The sequence below is a fragment of the Abrus precatorius genome, unplaced genomic scaffold, assembly GCF_003935025.1.
Source record: "Abrus precatorius isolate BTA unplaced genomic scaffold, Abrus_2018 Scaffold5, whole genome shotgun sequence".
NCBI lineage: Eukaryota > Viridiplantae > Streptophyta > Magnoliopsida > Fabales > Fabaceae > Abrus > Abrus precatorius.
In genome coordinates, this window is record NW_020874395.1 from 101147 (window position 1) to 118450 (window position 17304).

Genomic DNA, 17304 nt, shown 5'->3' on the forward strand with positions numbered 1-17304 from the left:
CTTCAAATGATTGGTCATTATCACCAATGAGAAGAGAACATCGAGGTAGCCATTTCTCAAGCTCCTCTTTGAATTGAATCATAATTTTTTATCACCCGTTACCACTATGATAGGCCATTGTCATATCATCAAAAGTTGATAGGACAGAAATTTGATATTTCATTTTAATTTTATTACTTATTTGTTCTTTTCATTTTGTCAATAGGTTCTTCAATTTGTAATACAGTATTTATACACACTATATTAGCCTTTCTAAATTAATCATACGTGGCCTCAGTTACATATTTATATGTCTTTAATTTGGTAATTGAGATTGGTCACTATAATGTTGGACCATGGTCCAAAAGATTCAAAGAAAAACTTATTTAAACTGATTTTTTGGAAGTAATTTTTGAATCTTTAGTCAAGATAATGACCATTAAACTTATTAAGAGAAAAATTTCTTAATATAAAAAATTTAATCATGGAAACTTTAAACTTATTCTTCTTCAAATTTTACCAAGATAATTGTTGTTATTATATTCTTTTTAGCATTATCAAGCCTATAATATTTAAATAAAATATTAATGTGTATATATATATATATATATTTGATTTACATATAATAAAATTTTTTATTTTACTAGCAATACTTGTATTTTTTTTAAACATTTAAAAGCAACTCTAAAAATATAAAAACTAAATTTAAAAATATAGAATATAAAAGTTTTAAAATATATAAATAAATAAAATAATAAAAGGTTAATCTAAAATAACCACACATGAATAAATTCACGTGCCCAAGCTCAATAGGAAAATAAATAAAAATTTAATAACAAATAAATGAAATAATAAATTTTTTATTTTTTAAGAAAACTATAAAAAATGTTATTTTTAACAGATGATCTTTAATATTTATATAAGAAATAGATTCAATTACTCTAAAAATATGTCTTAATTATTTTATCTTATTTAATAATTTTAAAGCAAATTAAATCTTATTAATTTAACAATTAAATTATATAATATTATCTTTATAATCTTATATGTGATTTTTTTAAAAATTAAATATTTGTAAAATATATAATTTTATAATTGATTATTTGTAGTTTAAAAGATATATTATAAATTAATATAAATTTATTTGATATAATATCAAATAATTTATAGAAATTATTAAATTTTGATATACATATTAAAAACTCTTAAATTCCACTTAAATGATATCTTCCAAACTCTCGTTTAATCAAAATGTGGTAGTGACTACGAAATGAATGTTGAAGCACGTAAGTAGAGAGATGAGAAAGGTGAAGGGAGTCCATACGAAGCTAAGGAGTTGAGTTTTGTTGCGTGGTCTTTTCAATTTTGATTTGCGGAGGGAGGGAGGGACGAGAAAGTGTTAAAAAGCAGCAGTAGAAAGGAAAAAACGTGGAACATAGCTTTCCCATATTTACCGATTTTCCTCTCATTTATCTTATTTTAATATTTTGAACCTTCCCACTCTCAGGTTAATTTGAACATAAGCATTATCATTACCGAGGGACATACAGTCACAGATCGTGAAAGCGCCTCTCTACTCTCTTCTTCTTTGTGGTTCCAGAGATCTTCGCTGTGGTGCTGTTGGATTGATAGAGGAAACTAAAGCATTCGCTCCATGCCTCGGGGGCATTAGCATTAATACGCTCCCACCTAATTTTTTTCGTGCTTATCAACACAGTCACACACTGCTTGTGCGCGAGCGCTAAATCTGTGACAATTATAAGAAGAGCGGGTTAACGTGAATGTCTCTGAGTTTCTTGTTCGTATCGTGTTGTCTGAACTCTGAAGCAATCTCTTCTGCAACTGCACTTTACCGGAATAAGAACATGAATGAAAATAAAAAGTTAGGTTCGTCTTTGTTTCATTTCAGTTTCACTCTTTCTCCATTTTGATCTGCACTTACTAACTTGAAAATTTTAACATCATTCACTGACACATTCATTTTGTCGGGGGCAGCTGTAGGTAAGTGAAGATCTGGGATTCTTAGAGGACCAACTTAGATCTCTTGAATGTCTCAAATCGACAGCTGCTGTTCCTGTCGCAACTGCAATTGCTAGGGTTTTTGATTCATACCAATGACTACCAAACGCGCGTATAAGCTACGTATCCTTCATGTCTCTGGAACATTATGTTTGATCTGCACACTTGTTTCTCATTTTCTATCTGTAGATCTCTCTAGTCTCCGCTTGCGTACTTCAATTTGTCATGCTTTTATTGAAGTCTTTGTGTGAGTTATGCTCGTTACTGCTTCCCTCAATTAGTTGGCTTGGCCTTGACGAGTTATGTCCAGAGGAATTTGTAGCACATTCTTCTACTGTCAATTGCCTGAAGATTGGACGGAAATCATCCAGGGTTCTTGTCACTGGAGGTGAAGATCACAAAGTCAATCTTTGGGCTATTGGCAAACCTAATGCCATTCTGGTTTGTTCTTTGCTCCTCATCTTTTTTTAATTGCATCACAATTATTGGCTTATTTTCACTCTGGACAAGGATTCCATGTCATTGGTTGATTATAGCATTTTTTTTCCCTTGTGTTGGCCTTGAAATTCACTTTTAATTATTTGGAGTTGTTTGAAGTTAACTTGTAGATGGTGACTATGAGGAAAATGGTGTTTAGATGGTTTTTCTTGCGAACTTTTTGTCAAGGTAGCATCGGATTGAGTTCAGTTATACTTAATGTGTCATCATAACATCATCATTTCTATTTCTTTAATGCATGATTGTTCTTACATAATGATAATTTTTTGTTTTTTAACTTCTGTTCATAGGAATGTGTTTCTTTAACAGAAAGGAGAGCATATTTGTTTATCTATTTTCAGCAAGAGCTGTTTCTCATATTGCAGAGTCTGTCAGGACATTCAAGTGGAATAGATTCCGTAAGCTTTGATTCTTCTGAAGTGTTGGTAGCTGCTGGAGCTGCAAGTGGTACTATCAAACTTTGGGACTTAGAAGAGGCAAAGAGTATGCAGTTGCTTGCCATTTCCTTTAATGGTCTTAAAACACTGATGAAAAGAGATCTGAGGAGTCTCATAAACTTATTTGGTGTTTTTACGGTTTTACCATAAATTTTGCTCATACTGATAAATTGAGCCTTTGACTTGTTATTTTTCTTTGGTAGTTGTTCGTACTCTTACTGGCCATAGGTCCAACTGTACATCAGTGGACTTTCATCCTTTTGGAGAGTTCTTTGCATCTGGTTCTCTAGACACTAATCTTAAGATATGGGACATCAGAAAGAAGGGTTGTATCCATACATACAAAGGCCACACTCGAGGGGTAAATGCAATTAGATTTACCCCCGATGGACGCTGGGTTGTTTCAGGTGGAGAGGACAACACTGTAAAGGTTAGAATTGCTTTCATTTTTCATGATATTAGTGGAGTCAGATTCCATAACAAGGTTATTTATGGTCAAAGTTTGCAAATAATTTAAACTTATATATTATTTATGCTTGTTGGAACCCAGCATGTTTACAGAACCACCCTTCAAATTTGAATGACAGTTTCCAAAGAAATAATGAAATAGTTTTTATTTATTGTTAAATATTGTATATCAACTATAAAAGGAGAAACTAATCTATCTATTGAACCATATTGCATCTTACTCTAACATGTTTTGTCTCAAATAACCATAGTTAAGAATTGTGCTTCAAACTGGTGCATGTTGGGGAGGATGTAATGAAGATTGCTGGGGTGAAATGTAAACACACATCAAGAGTTATCCATGATGATGGATATCATTAAAAATAAAGAGCAAGTTCATGTGTCTTCTGTTATAACCATTTTTTTTGGAATATGAAATGCTGGCTCAGTAAGTGAGAACAAGTAATGGTAGTAAAGACAAAGTAAGAATTTAAATTGTTCATGGTGGGATCTGCAACTTTATAGATGCATGAATGAAGTCAGTTGTTGCTGTCAATTGTGGACTGTCACTTCTTCACCTTAGTTGTAGATTTCTAGAGGTGGCCACTTTCTAGGGTGTGTGTAGAATGGTCCCATTAAAGCCTATCATGTCCTCTACCTTTTGCAATCCAAAAAATCCGAAAGATGACTTTCTTGGTAAGCACAAAATGTGTCAGTCAGTGTCAACTTTGCACAGCTATTTATAAGGGTTTGGAAAGAGTAAGGAAGCTAAAATTTTGTGGGTGTGCTGTTTATGCAGTCATTTGGTGCATTTGGTTGGCGGCAAATGCTTGCATTTATTTTGAATGATGTCCTTTGCCATAAACTTGCTTAAGTATAGGATTATGTTTGTTGGCCTCTCTTTGCTGTTAGCTTATAGCTGATTCAAGAAGTTGCTCCCACTCCCGGTGACATGTAGAGAGATTGGGCAGCCTTGCAATCTTGAGTCTACTTATCATTATTACCTTTCATATATTTTTTTCACCCTTTTTAAAGGACATATTGTCCTATTATTTCAAGGAGTTGCTCCTAGTGACATGTAGAGAGATTGAGCAGCCTAGTTGCATTCTTGAGTATACATATAATGATTACTTTTTATATCTTTTTCCCCCTTGTCTGTGTGTAGATACATACAAGAGATGATCCCCTTGCCACAGTATTTTGGACTTCGTTATCTAATCTTCACTTACTTTAGTGTGACTTCATGAAAGCCTGTAAAATTCTTGACTCATCAGTCATTGACTTAGTGCATTATCTCCAATGTTTTATCTTCTTAATATTTGACCAATTATTATTAACATAAATTGGCTTATATGCTTGTACTACACTTGTAAATGAGAATCTATTGTTTTTTATATGCAAAAAAAATGACGTAAATATAATGTATATGTCTGCAGTTGTGGGATCTGACAGCAGGAAAACTCTTGCATGATTTTAAGTGTCATGAGGGTCAGATCCAGTGTATAGATTTTCATCCCAATGAGTTTCTACTAGCAACAGGTTAGTCTTACTTTTATAATGAAATCATGACAGTACATTACTACTTTAATGGGCAAAGGTTTTTTCAGTTTGATTTATGTTTTCATTTTCAATTGATATGTTTTCATTAATAATTACAAAAATGTGACATTTTCATTTTGTTTCTTTGTTTTTTAAGTTCACATTTATTGTAATTATAAGTGAGTGCATATCCATTAGTAATACAGAAAAAACAAATATTATAAATATATGCTGTTTTAAGCTTTTGCAATAACTTATTTTTGTAAGCTTTTATTTCTAGCTTATGAAAATTGTTAAGATCCTCCACATCGACTAGGAGTATGGCTAAAGTAAGACCAAGACTTGGGTAATCCTCCTTTATAAGTTAGGTTTTGGGGTTGTGTTATGGTATATAGACTATAGAGCCTATCCAGTCTCAATGTTGGATTACTTGTATATATCTAGTCATGAGCATAAAATGTGTGTGTTGAGATGTCTCAAGCCAATTAGGAATATGACCAAAGTAAAGTAGTCCATATAAGCCTTGGGTAATCCATCTTCCCTTGAGCTAGCTTTTGGGATTGGACTAAGCCCAATCTATTTCTAATAAAAATAGGCGAAAAATGACTTACAGGTTTCCAAAAATTTGTTTTGATAAGCTTGAGGTTTAGAAAATAGAAATGAGGCAAGCCAACTTGTGATCCAGCAAACAGCTCATCTCAGTTCATTAAGAACTCAATGAGTGGTGTATTTTGGTTTGTTTGTTGAACGAGTCAAGCTTGGGCTTTTACATGTTCAACTCTTTAGCTTGTGAACCAGCTATACATATAACAAAATTGGTGCTAGACTGGCAATAGTAGTAGTTCTCTTTGAAAATGTGTTCACTTTTGCAATTGTTAGAAAATATCTCAGATATGCATATATGTGCACTGTCAAATAGTGCTTGTCTAACCCTTCCTGGAACCTGCACATAGCAGGAGATTTACAGCACCAGGCTGCCCTAACTAACTAAAAGGTTAGCATCTCATTAGAGTGCTATTTGACTTCCCTAATTAACTGAATGATTTTGTAGTTAATTATTCTTATAATTCTGGTTGTAATTAGTATTGTGTAGTTTAGGTACATCCATGACCCAAATTACTTGTGCCCACTGCTGAACAGTGCCTTAATTCTGAAGTCGTTTCCCTACCTTGCCTCAATATTCTTGTGGTTTCTCTGCTGGTTAATCTTTGGTTACCCTAGGAGATGAGACTTGGTCATCAAATTACTTTGATTGTCATGCTACCTTCAAACGCATTGCTGCTCTGCCACTGCACAAGTTCTCTCTGGCTAACACCTGGCATGTTATGCTGCTGTTTGACCGTCCCCTAAACAGATGCATGTGACTCACCCCCTCCCTCCATGGGACCATTTTCAATTCTCTTCAGTCTCTGTCTTGATCATTCTTCCTTTGGGCAGCATTCCACTTGGTTTACATGTTTCTGCCCTGTTCTGCTGCAAAGCTTAATGAGTATTAGATTAAGGGGGAGCATTAGAATATTATTCTAGATTCCATAGTGTATTTGGAACTTAAGATATTGCTTATTAATTAATTATAATTATGACTGTATTTAATAGTTTTTAATTAACTCTATCTGAATCCTATCCTTGCTGTATACACAAAGTATAATAGACAGTGTGTATAAATGCACAACTTCTTCCTAACATTCTCGTTTCAACAGATAGAAAGTCAAAATGACAGAATACATTTTATTAATGCACATTGAATAATTGCAATACAATCTCCCACTACTGTTACCAAGACTGACCTCAGTGGCCACCATAACTGCTTGCAACCTTTCTTCTGTTGTTAATCCCCTGTTTTTGTTCTTGCTCCCAATCTTTACCCATTACAAGACCCTGAATTTGCTCCTTGTTCAATTCCCATATCATTAATTCCTCTAATGGTTTGCCAGGCTCGCTCCTCCATGGGGATTTTGACATAACCATTCCCTCATATCTCTCAACCTCTTCATCCACATTTCCTACAGCTAATGGTCTCTCCTAGCTTGCTAACTGTTTTGTTCCACCTGTTTCATTGAAGTTTTGATCCTTCTAGAATTCTGGTCTGGTTTTCATTCTTGTATGCACCATGAAAGACTCCTTGGGACTGGGAGCTCTAATACCAGTTAATAGATACTACTGGTTCAGAGATCAGAGAAGTGATGAAAGAACAGATAGGATTTTATTGATGATATCTCCCTTAACCCTGGATCAGTGATTAACCCTGGTTGAGACGAGAGAAGATGAATACAAGTTGTTCCTCAGGATTTCAAGAGCCTGATATCTCTCCCTCCTAAACCAATCTCCAGCTAAACAGAATAGCCCTAGTCTTTTCTTCCTATTTATTTATAGCCCATCTTTGCCAAATTCTGTTGGAGTTCTAAACTCTTCTGATGGAAAATCACTAACTCAAACTCCCTTAACTAACAGAAACCATCAGCCCAGCACATTGGGCTTACCTAAATAAATATCCAATTCACACTTTCTACACATTCTTACTGAATATAATAATAATATTTAACAAAGGATACCCTAAGTTTTAACACTAAGAAATTTTCTTATCAATAAATAAACAAATAAGAATAGTTGTTGACAAGTTTATGTTACTTTATTTGTGTTGACCACATCGCATACAGTGGTGGATTCTTGTGTTTTCATTTGGAAGTTTGTATTTTTCTTTTTAATTGAATGAATCAAGCATAATTTTTTATGTCATTTGTTTCTTATATGTAGGCTCTGCAGATAGAACAGTTAAATTTTGGGACCTAGAAACCTTTGAGCTTATTGGTTCAGCTGGTCCTGAGGTACTTGATGTTACAGTAATTTTACCATTTTCTCCTGAATGATGAATTTAGGATCAATTTGCCAGGTTAATTTTGATTTTTTTGGGATTTTTTTGTTTATTTTTTTTTACTTTAGACAACTGGAGTGCGTTCTCTTACTTTCAGTCCTGATGGGAGAACTCTGCTTTGTGGTTTACATGAGAGTTTGAAGGTAAGCTCTGTTTTTAGTTGATTATTTGAGGTAATCTTTTATCAAGGTTACAATGTTCCTCTTGGTTCTGTTTAGGTTTTCTCTTGGGAACCTATAAGATGCCATGATATGGTGGATGTGGGTTGGTCTAGATTGTCAGATCTTAATGTTCATGAAGGAAAACTTCTTGGCTGCTCATACAATCAAAGCTGTGTTGGGGTCTGGGTTGTGGACATTTCGGTAAATGCACTTATCTTTCAGAGAAATTTTTGCTGCTCGTAGGAATGGTTGTATTTGACACCATTTAATACTAAAGTGTCATTTTTACGTTTCTGATCTCTTGTCCAGCGTATAGAACCATATGCACTTAATAATGTGAACCAACTAAATGGACATTCAGAAACTAAATCTTCAAGTGGAAATATGACTGTACTGAATGAGATCACAGCTAAGGCTAGGCTATCTGTTTCTCAAAATCCTGATCCATTACTGAAGGAAACAAGATCTCTTGGGAGGCTGTCAGTTTCTCAAGATTCAGACCCCTTAAAGGAGGGAAAATGCTCGGCATGTATATATCCTTCCTCTTTTTATTTTATTTATTTATTTTGCATTTGTTTTGATTGAATTGCTTGTTTAATCTTTATCTTGTTTTGATCCATTGGGATCCTATTGTCAATTAATATTCTTACTTTCTCACTATGTGACTTATGGATTGTATGAAGCCACAGGAAGTGCACCAAGTACTCCTCAAAGGATCAATTTGAACTCAGGTCCCAAAACAGTATCTGGTGGTTCAACAACAGTGGTTAATACAACAGCTCAGAAAAGGAGTTCTTTGAAATCTCATACAACATCCAGTGTTCCACTTCTCAATAAATCAGATATTATACCTGTAATTGTCCCCAGAACTAGCATAAGGTCAGAGCCTGTAGCCGATTCTAGAAAGGAAGTTGGTGTTGCTGGACGAACAATGCCATTCCCGTTGCAGTCAAAGGCAGCAGATATACGTAAATTTCCAAGCAACAGAGATGATGTGGATAAGCCTCCTCTCTCTCCTGTAACTGAATCTGCAGCTTCAAAGGGTAGTGAATTAAGTGGTTTTGCAGATAAAAATAATTTCCCTGCTTGTGTAAGCTCTACTCAAGGTATTCCTACATCTATGAAAGGCTTAAACTATGCTAAGTGTCTCAAAACTCGCAAATATTCAATAATTCACAGAGCTTGGTGCTAGTAAATCGGCTTGAAGTTTTACACAAATCTTATAGCCACAAGAACACATCTATGCTTATTTTCCAATGATTGATATTTATGCAATACGCTTGTGAGTTTTGAGTCATAATCTATTTAAATGTAACTTGTTCATTGCAATCGTTTTTAGTCCTTAACAAAAACTTTTTGGTCAAATCGTTGTTTGACATGATATGGGAACCTGATTAAGCAAACAACCTTGTTAGATATCTACAAAATACATAGAATATCTTAATAGATCATTGGAATATATCTTTAGGAAGATTGACATGCTGTGTTACATGTATTGTGTTTGTAATTTTTTTGTTTATTTCCTTTTGTTGTGTTTTGTTTTTGATAATTTCTTTTCCTCACTTTTCTGCCTCTCCTTTATTTCTTATTTAATTCTTTGTTAATAAAAAAATTAATGTGGAATTAATTAATATCTAATTGAACAAGCAACATTAGGCATTGTTTTCTTATTTATTACCCTCTTTGATTTGGTTTGGTATTCTTGTTGTATTAGTGTGCTTGGGCTTGTTTGCTAACAAATTATCATCACGCCCTATTAACCTAATTCCCATTATTCTGAACCTGCTTTCTCTCTTACATCTCATATAAATCTTATAATACCAACAGATCTATTATATGGATATCACTACCATGGCTTATAGTTTGTCTGTGCTCTAGGATCCACCAATAAGTCTTGCATTAATGCATACAAATTAAGAGTCCTCCTAAATTTCAAGTTCCCAATCCTCCCACTCTTCTGTTTGTAAAATTCACATGGCAGAGAACAGAACCTTTCAAGACAGAGCATCAACTGCTGTATTTTTCTTGCCAGGCTTGTATTGTATTTCAAAATCTAATCCTATGAGCTTGGAAGCCCATTTTCTTTGTGATCTGGATGTCTTTTGTTCTGTTTGATGGCTTATTACTTATGCTTAAAATTGTCTTGTGCCAGATGAAGCTCGGAGCCAGAAAATGAACCGCGATGTATGTTCTGTTGAAGTACAGAAAGGAGGTACTTTTGTTTGTATCAATTGTTGATGATTATATCAATAATATAAGTGGTTTCTTAATTTTATGCTCTTTATAATATACAGGGAGAATGCGCTCACTTCTCAATCTAGAAAAGAGGGATCGATCTCTTAATTATGAGGGACCTAGACAAGGAATTTCTCATGGAAGGATATCATCAGTTCATATGCTCCCTTTGAGTGGGGTACTATATCGTTTCTTGTTGTTCTTTATGATTATTTTCTTTCCTTTCTATTTTTACCTTCTTTTAAATATGATGATCAAAGCTTCATAACTTTGTCTACAGTCATATATCTTAACAAAGAGCACTAAGAAAAAGAAATATTGGTAAAATCAAACCTTTTCCTTCTTCGGTATGAATGCAGAAAATTTACTTTATTTGGGAGAGGGCATTCAAGTTAGTGTCAGAGATTATGTGAGCCATTATAGTAAAAAGAAGAAAGATGAAATATACAAATAAGAAACACTAGGAGCTTAGCTTCTTATTGAAGAACGAGATTCTGCAAATCTTGGAATGCAACCAAAGATTACTAAAAGGAAAAAGATAATAATGTAAAAACAAAGGATGGTCTGATGGACTCTTGAACCTCACTTTTGGCCCAAGGATAGGCTTATGTCTTTTACTAACTTCTCCCTACCTTTCTCTCATCTCCCCATACCTTTGTATATACCCCATCCACTGATGATACTGGTATATCTCCTTTCTCCTCAACTCATCATTTCCCTTACCTGTAACTAACCCCTCAATTGATTGCACCTCTCTTGTCCTGTAATCTTAGATTTTGTTTGGAAGTTTGGAGGGAGAAGGAAGGGTTTAAGGGGTAAGGGAGGAGAGAAGGGAAGGAGAAGGAGGGTTAACCAAAAAAAAAAAGAAAACTCCAATTTGGAGGAACCTAAAAACATGAGTTAATGGAGGTTTTGTAGGGCTTATAAAAAATTTTCCTCACATTTAAAAACCTCCAAACAAGGGTTATCATCAAATAAACCTTTTCCTTCCCTCCATTTCTCCCCTAAAACTCAACAAAGCCTTAAGGGTATTACTCTCTTCGCTTCCCTTTTCTTCCTGCTTTTGTACACCTGTCACTCCTTTGTATTTAGTATAAGCAAATCATAAGTGAATTTTTACCCCCAGGAGTGTACGACTACTACCCGTGCCTGCCCCGTTGAGATCCCTAAAGGAATGCAGTTTATATATGATTGAGAAATAGCTGATTTTCCCATAAATATATCCCAACTTTTTTCTATTTTGGTTGGGATAATTTATCCTCCTGTGTACTTTTGTTTCTCTTAATGATTTTTCTTAATTGGAAAAAGGATATCTATTGGAATGTAATTTAATCACTTGTGCACATTTCTGTCTGCAAAATGTTTGCAATATCTCAATGACTTAGGACAGTTGAGTTGAACTTAAAGAGTTCATAAATTTAGAAGCAATTTAATGTTTGGTTTAATTGTATTGAGGAGACAGATTTGTTTGCTTTTGTTGTGTGTCCATTTCTCTGTTTTCTTTTCCTTTGAGGATGTAATTTCCTTATTCCTTGAAGTTAAACAGAGAGGACATTCCATATCCACTGAGAAGGCCACAGTTTCTGCTACTGATGAAGATTCCATTGCTGATGTAATGGAACAGCATGATGAATTTCTTAGCTCTATGCTGGCTCGTTCAGCTAAGCTACAGGTATTGAAGATTTTGGATTTGTGATTATTATTTTCTGAATACTTTTCATTAAGTCCTTTGGATTTATTTTGATTTCTGTATTGGCTACTGTTACATGTATAATGAGCAACAGTATTTCATGTTATTAAACATCAATGGTAGGAAGGTAATTTGGATGAAAATTATGAGCTTTAGCATTTTTTTCTTATCCAATTAGAGAAAATGCACTCAAGATCAGAGGATATCATGTGTTGAAACTACATGGATTGAGGTAAAGCAGGAGGAAGAGAGAACAAGCACTGAATAAATGAACATAATATATTCATAAATGATGGGTATTGATGTCTTACAAAAGAAAAAACTCTAATCCTTATTTGTACTATACTAGAAACCAAATCCTAATTAAATAAGGAAACCAATCAATGAAATATAATGAAATATTGAAATGTGGAAACCACTCCTAGTCCTATGTGATCATGCAAGATACTCTAAAGTATTCCAAGAAACAATAATGATGTTATGAGATACTTTCTAGATTTTCTATTTCTAACAATACCACCCTATAGAGTTGAGTCTACCACGAACATAACTTGGGAGTGCACAAGAATTACATCTTCAAAAGCTGTTAGACAGGCACCACAAAGAAGCTAATTTATTTTATCCCATAAAAAGAGGACATGGAAAATATTTATCCCTGAAAATTCTATCATACCTTGTGACCGTAGATATGCCAAATCACTATAACCAAGAATTAAGCTTTTTATTTTGGGTGAGTTGAACTTGTTCCTTTTAAAACCAATTTGAAGGGTCCACAGCCTGAACTAGAGCAAGCAAAATGACAACATGGTTTTTCAGTAAAAATTTATGGTTTCTAGACTAAGATAGAATTTTGGTAACTGAATGAAACCTACTACCAGTTATAAATTTGCTTAACTTTTGAATGCATTATATTGCAGATGATCTTCAGATGCTGGGAAAGAAGTGATGTTAAGGAGGTCATCGGCATAATGGCAAAGATGGATGATCATGCTGTGAGTGTTTTGAGTGTTTCTTTTCTGTCATTAGAGCATCAAATTATTGTTTTTTGTGTTCTTATTGGTATTTATTCCAGGTGATTGCTGATGTTGTTAGCATTATGATGGAGAAAATTGATATCGTGACACTTGATATATGCACTGCACTTCTGCCTCTTCTTACTGACCTTCTGCAAAGTGAAATGGATAGGTAAGTAAGCAATGTCCCTTCTGCTGATATGAGGCAGCATTTTAAATGCATTTTGCTGGAGAATTACACTACAAAGGCCATAAAATATTACTTATCAAAAATGAGAGAGGAAAAAATAAAATTATACAGCTACACAGTTTATGAAATATTTCTTTTTATGTGTTCAGTATCACCACACTAGTAGAGCAGTTGGATTAATAACCAACTTTCTGTGGGAATGAAGGGGAAGGCTATTTTGGAGAAAACTTTGGTGTTAGAATAATCCAACATTTGGGTAATTTGGGCCGTGATTTACCTTGTTTGAATTAATAGCATTGATGATAAAAAAATGATAGAAAATTGTTTAAGGTGGTTTGGTCACATGCAAATAAGATTACTAGAGGCACTAGTGAGGACAATGAATGACATCATTTTTTATCCGATAAAAAGGGGAACTCAGAAGAACTATAAGGGTCTATTTGGTGTATGAAATTGAATATGGAATTAGACGTTCAAATTAGAATTGAGTTTCAGAATTTTAATTATCATGTTTGGATGCCCATTTGAAATTGGGATTATAATTCCATGAAATTTTATGACTACTAAATTTGGTCTAGTTCAATTCATAACTAATACTCTAGGAATTTGAATTCCTAATATCATAATTCACAAACACATCCTCACATATCGTGTCTCCTCCTCATCTCCATGGTTCCTCGTATTCATGATTTTTTTTCTTCTCTAGATACTTTCTTCCTTAAATACTTCTTCTCTCTCTTCCTTTGTTCTCTCTTTCCTCTATGCATCTTTCTTCCTCTTATATTCTGTTTTTGTTTTTCTGTATTTTCTTCTCCTTTTAACTTTACTTTTACGTTAATTATAAATATCACTTCTTTTTCTATGTTCTCTTTTTTTTTTATTCTTTTTTTTTCTCGTTTTATATTGATTATTAATAAAAGTGATTTTTCTCTATTTCTTTTCTTCCTATTATTCTTTTACATCTTTTTTTCTCTTTTTTTTTACATTTGTTACATGTTTACTTTATTGTGTCGTATTACTATTCTGCACTTACTGCAAACTATATTATATTGCTATTCTGCACTTTTTACACTTATCGCAAATTATATTGTTTACGTTAATTGTATAATAAATTGTTTGATACTTTTCTTGAATTGTTAGATGTCAAAAGAAATATTAGAAATTAATTCAAGAACTATTGAGAGTATAAAAGGGGAAAAAAAAAAAAAACTAATGCTAGATGCAACAGAGTGCTATACAAGTCACATAATGTCATGATATAATTGCCTCTGTTGAATTTATTAAAAGAGATCTAATGATAAACAATATTTCTGAGAATTTAATTTTTTTTAGCTTAATGGCATTATGTGACTCATATAGCCAACCTCACCTAGTAGGATAAGGCTTAGTTATTGTAATTTTTCGCTTACAATATATGTGCATTAACCAGTGTATAGGGTATTCCCAACAGCAAGAATGGGGAGGCAATTTTGGGAATTTAAGGGAAAGGGGTGCATCATAAAAGTGATGATTCACTTTGATGTTTTATTGAATATAATGTATTAGACCAGCTTATAGGATATTGTCTAACAGTATTATGCAGTAATTTTAGAGTATAAGCTTTTATTAATTCTGTGGAGGGAAAAAGAAGGAATTTATCTATGGAGAAAATGTAATTGAAAAGGAGGCACAGAAAGTGACAGTGGTCGTCGGCAATCATTAATTTAAACTGCAACTGATCCTTACATGATAATACATCAGTAATTTAATTCTGTGATATGTTAGAACTCTACTCTCAAGAAAGTTTAAGTTTGTTGTTAATGTTTGTTTCAGATTATAATTGCCGAGTGACACACATGACCGGCTGAGGCATTATTTTTTTTACTTCCTTGTAAGCACCCTAGTTCTGTTTAGGAACCTTGGAAAATTAAATTCCTTCTATTATTTGAAGGAATCAGTCACTCAAGTGATGGAAATGGTGGATTTTTTTCTTATTATTTCTTTCAAGGATCCTGTCTATCAATCACGCAATTAAGGGAAATGTTAAAAAAAAATGTAGTTAAAGAAATATATAGTTTATGTTAGTCCCTGTAGTTTAAAAGATTTTAGCAGAATCCCTATACCTCTATAAGTTTTTAAAATATGTCCTTATCAGTGCCATTAAAAGCCCTTCAACAATTTAACTTACGCTGAAGTATACAGACTTATTTGAAAACTGATATAACTAGAGGGATTTTATTTGACACTCAGAACAACTTAATACGTTATTAGACTTATTCTGTTTTTTGCCGAAAGGTATATATGGAATACAAGGACTTCTAAAATTTTTAAAATATTGGAACCTAATTGAAAACTCAGTAAAAAATACAAAAATTAGCTACTTGGGTAGAAGAGCTGGTCCTTCATCACACTAAGTCTGTTAGAGCTGGTGTCAATTGACGTATTAGCTACTTGGCTCTGTATTGCATGTTTTATATCTCTTGGCTTCTGGCTTCTATAAAACAGTACTTTTTCCCCAAAAATTCTGCGAAACTTGCAACGTATTTTGGGTTTTTCCAGTTATAATATTTTGATGTGTTTTTATTTCTTTACATTTATAATTTTATACATTTAGTTCTATGTTGACAATTTGATATTTATGTATCTGCAGACATCTAGGAATATCCTTGGAAATGCTATTGAAACTGGTCAGAATATTTGGTTCAGTAATCTATTCAACCCTGTCAGCTACACAACCCGTTGGTGTTGATATTGAAGCTGAGAAAAGGTTAGTTCTTATGGGCTTTTCATATATATATATATATATATAGGGGTACACCAATGTAAGTCTAAAAACTCTTACACCTAATCTGAACTTTTTATTTAACTTACATCTAACATGTTATAATTTATTAACATATATGCTCAATTCATCTTTTTTCCTTGTTAATGATCAGGCTAGAACGCTGCAACCTCTGCTTCATAGAGCTTGAAAAAGTTAAACGTTTTTTACCTTCTCTTTCAAGGTACCTATTCAAGTTTGTTTATTTGGCCTTTTAAAACTATTTTCCTTTTGTTTCAGCCAGTTCTGGCGATGCTGTCTTTCAAATGTTTTATAGCTTAAAATTCTCCTAGTTAAAGTATTGAATAAAAAAATGTAGAATTTGAAAGCTCAAAAAGCATGATTACTTCTTTAATTAAATAGGGGGCTCAACAAAATATATTAGGGTGCTTTAGGATTTCGCATACTAATCTCCTCAATATTTGTTGTCCCGTCACCTGTAGAAGAGGAGGAGCAATTGCAAAATCTGCCCAAGAGTTGAATCTGGCTTTCCAGGATATTTCGTGATTCTGACCTGATTCAATTATTTCTGCTGCTCAAGTTTTGCCGGGGCTTTTGGGGGTTTTGTGCATTTTAAAGATTTAAACCTCTACACGAGTCACCGAATAGTTTGATGCGTTGTCTTTTGGCATCGAATGGGGCCTTTTATTGTATGTACATTTATTGCTGTATGGTAATTGATAAGTGGAGGCACTGATGACTGCTAATTCTGAGACATATACTCGAAGCTAGAGCCTATGAGATATGTCACCCTCTGCCGATGGTTGCACAGCTCTGACTATAACTTGTCGTCAACTGCTAATGTGAAGATCTCAGTCCGTTCGACTACTAACCTAATATGTGGCGCAAGATACTACTGTATCTAATCTTATTTCAAAATTTTATGATTTGTTATGGTGCTTTAAGTCCCGTTATACATGGTGAGTGGCGCCGTTCATATTTCTATTTGTTGCATATTCTTGTATGATTTTCTTTCAATGCTTTTGGTGAAATATGACGATGGAATAGTGTCTTATATGGACTAAGAAAATTAAGTCACAGCTATGCCAAATGATCTAGTATCTTCATGGATTATCTACAAAAGGGTTTCCTTTTTCCCTACACTCTTCAATCCAAATATTTCATGTGTAATAAAGTTTCTAAGAGAGTATCTATTATCGTTGTGTGTAAAGACACATTTAAGTGGCTTTTGTTTAGAATATTTTTACTATTAATATGATTATAAGAGTAAAAAAACAGATTTTAGATAAATTACTGAAATTAAATGGTAATAGACACACCTAGTTTCTATTTACCTATGTCTATTTATGCTTTCTCTGCGTACCATGTAAGTATAATATAAGCTACAACTTAATTTTAAACACACCCCTCAATTTAATAAGGGAGAATGGCACTTTTGTAATATTAGTAAAAACATAATTTGA

At 33.4% G+C, this 17304-nt stretch overlaps 1 protein-coding gene across 7 annotated transcripts; it reads left to right on the forward strand.

Annotated features, from left to right (window-relative positions):
- Positions 1–1274: 1274 nt before the first annotated feature.
- Positions 1275–17123, forward strand: LOC113867160 (katanin p80 WD40 repeat-containing subunit B1 homolog). 7 transcript variants are annotated; one of them, XM_027502251.1, is made up of 20 exons: positions 1275–1391; positions 1487–1866; positions 1975–2121; positions 2309–2439; positions 2862–2979; positions 3137–3363; positions 4817–4919; positions 7674–7744; positions 7860–7934; positions 8010–8153; positions 8262–8481; positions 8636–9058; positions 10105–10164; positions 10247–10365; positions 11734–11859; positions 12795–12869; positions 12950–13062; positions 15710–15826; positions 15996–16064; positions 16327–17123. In XM_027502251.1, exons 3-20 carry the CDS (start codon positions 2094–2096, stop codon positions 16385–16387), a joined length of 2280 nt encoding a protein of 759 aa, XP_027358052.1. In that variant the 5' UTR covers positions 1275–1391; positions 1487–1866; positions 1975–2093; the 3' UTR covers positions 16388–17123. The 7 variants fall into 7 exon arrangements, 6 of the variants coding, with proteins under 6 accessions (XP_027358052.1, XP_027358051.1, XP_027358049.1 ...); XM_027502250.1 differs by having other exon boundaries at positions 16324–17026; XM_027502248.1 differs by having other exon boundaries at positions 1487–1861; positions 16324–17026.
- Positions 17124–17304: the final 181 nt, after the last annotated feature.

What these genes read in the sequence shown, in the direction of transcription:
- LOC113867160 (XM_027502246.1), top strand. Translation starts at nt 2,224, where the DNA reads ATGCTTTTATTGAAGTCTTTGTGTGAGTTATGCTCGTTACTGCTTCCC. An exon ending in GCAAACCTAATGCCATTCTG is followed by an intron (nt 2,440 to 2,861) that starts GTTTGTTCTTTG and finishes CTCATATTGCAG; the next exon opens with AGTCTGTCAGGACATTCAAG. An exon ending in GGAGGGAAAATGCTCGGCAT is followed by an intron (nt 8,482 to 8,635) that starts GTATATATCCTT and finishes GATTGTATGAAG; the next exon opens with CCACAGGAAGTGCACCAAGT.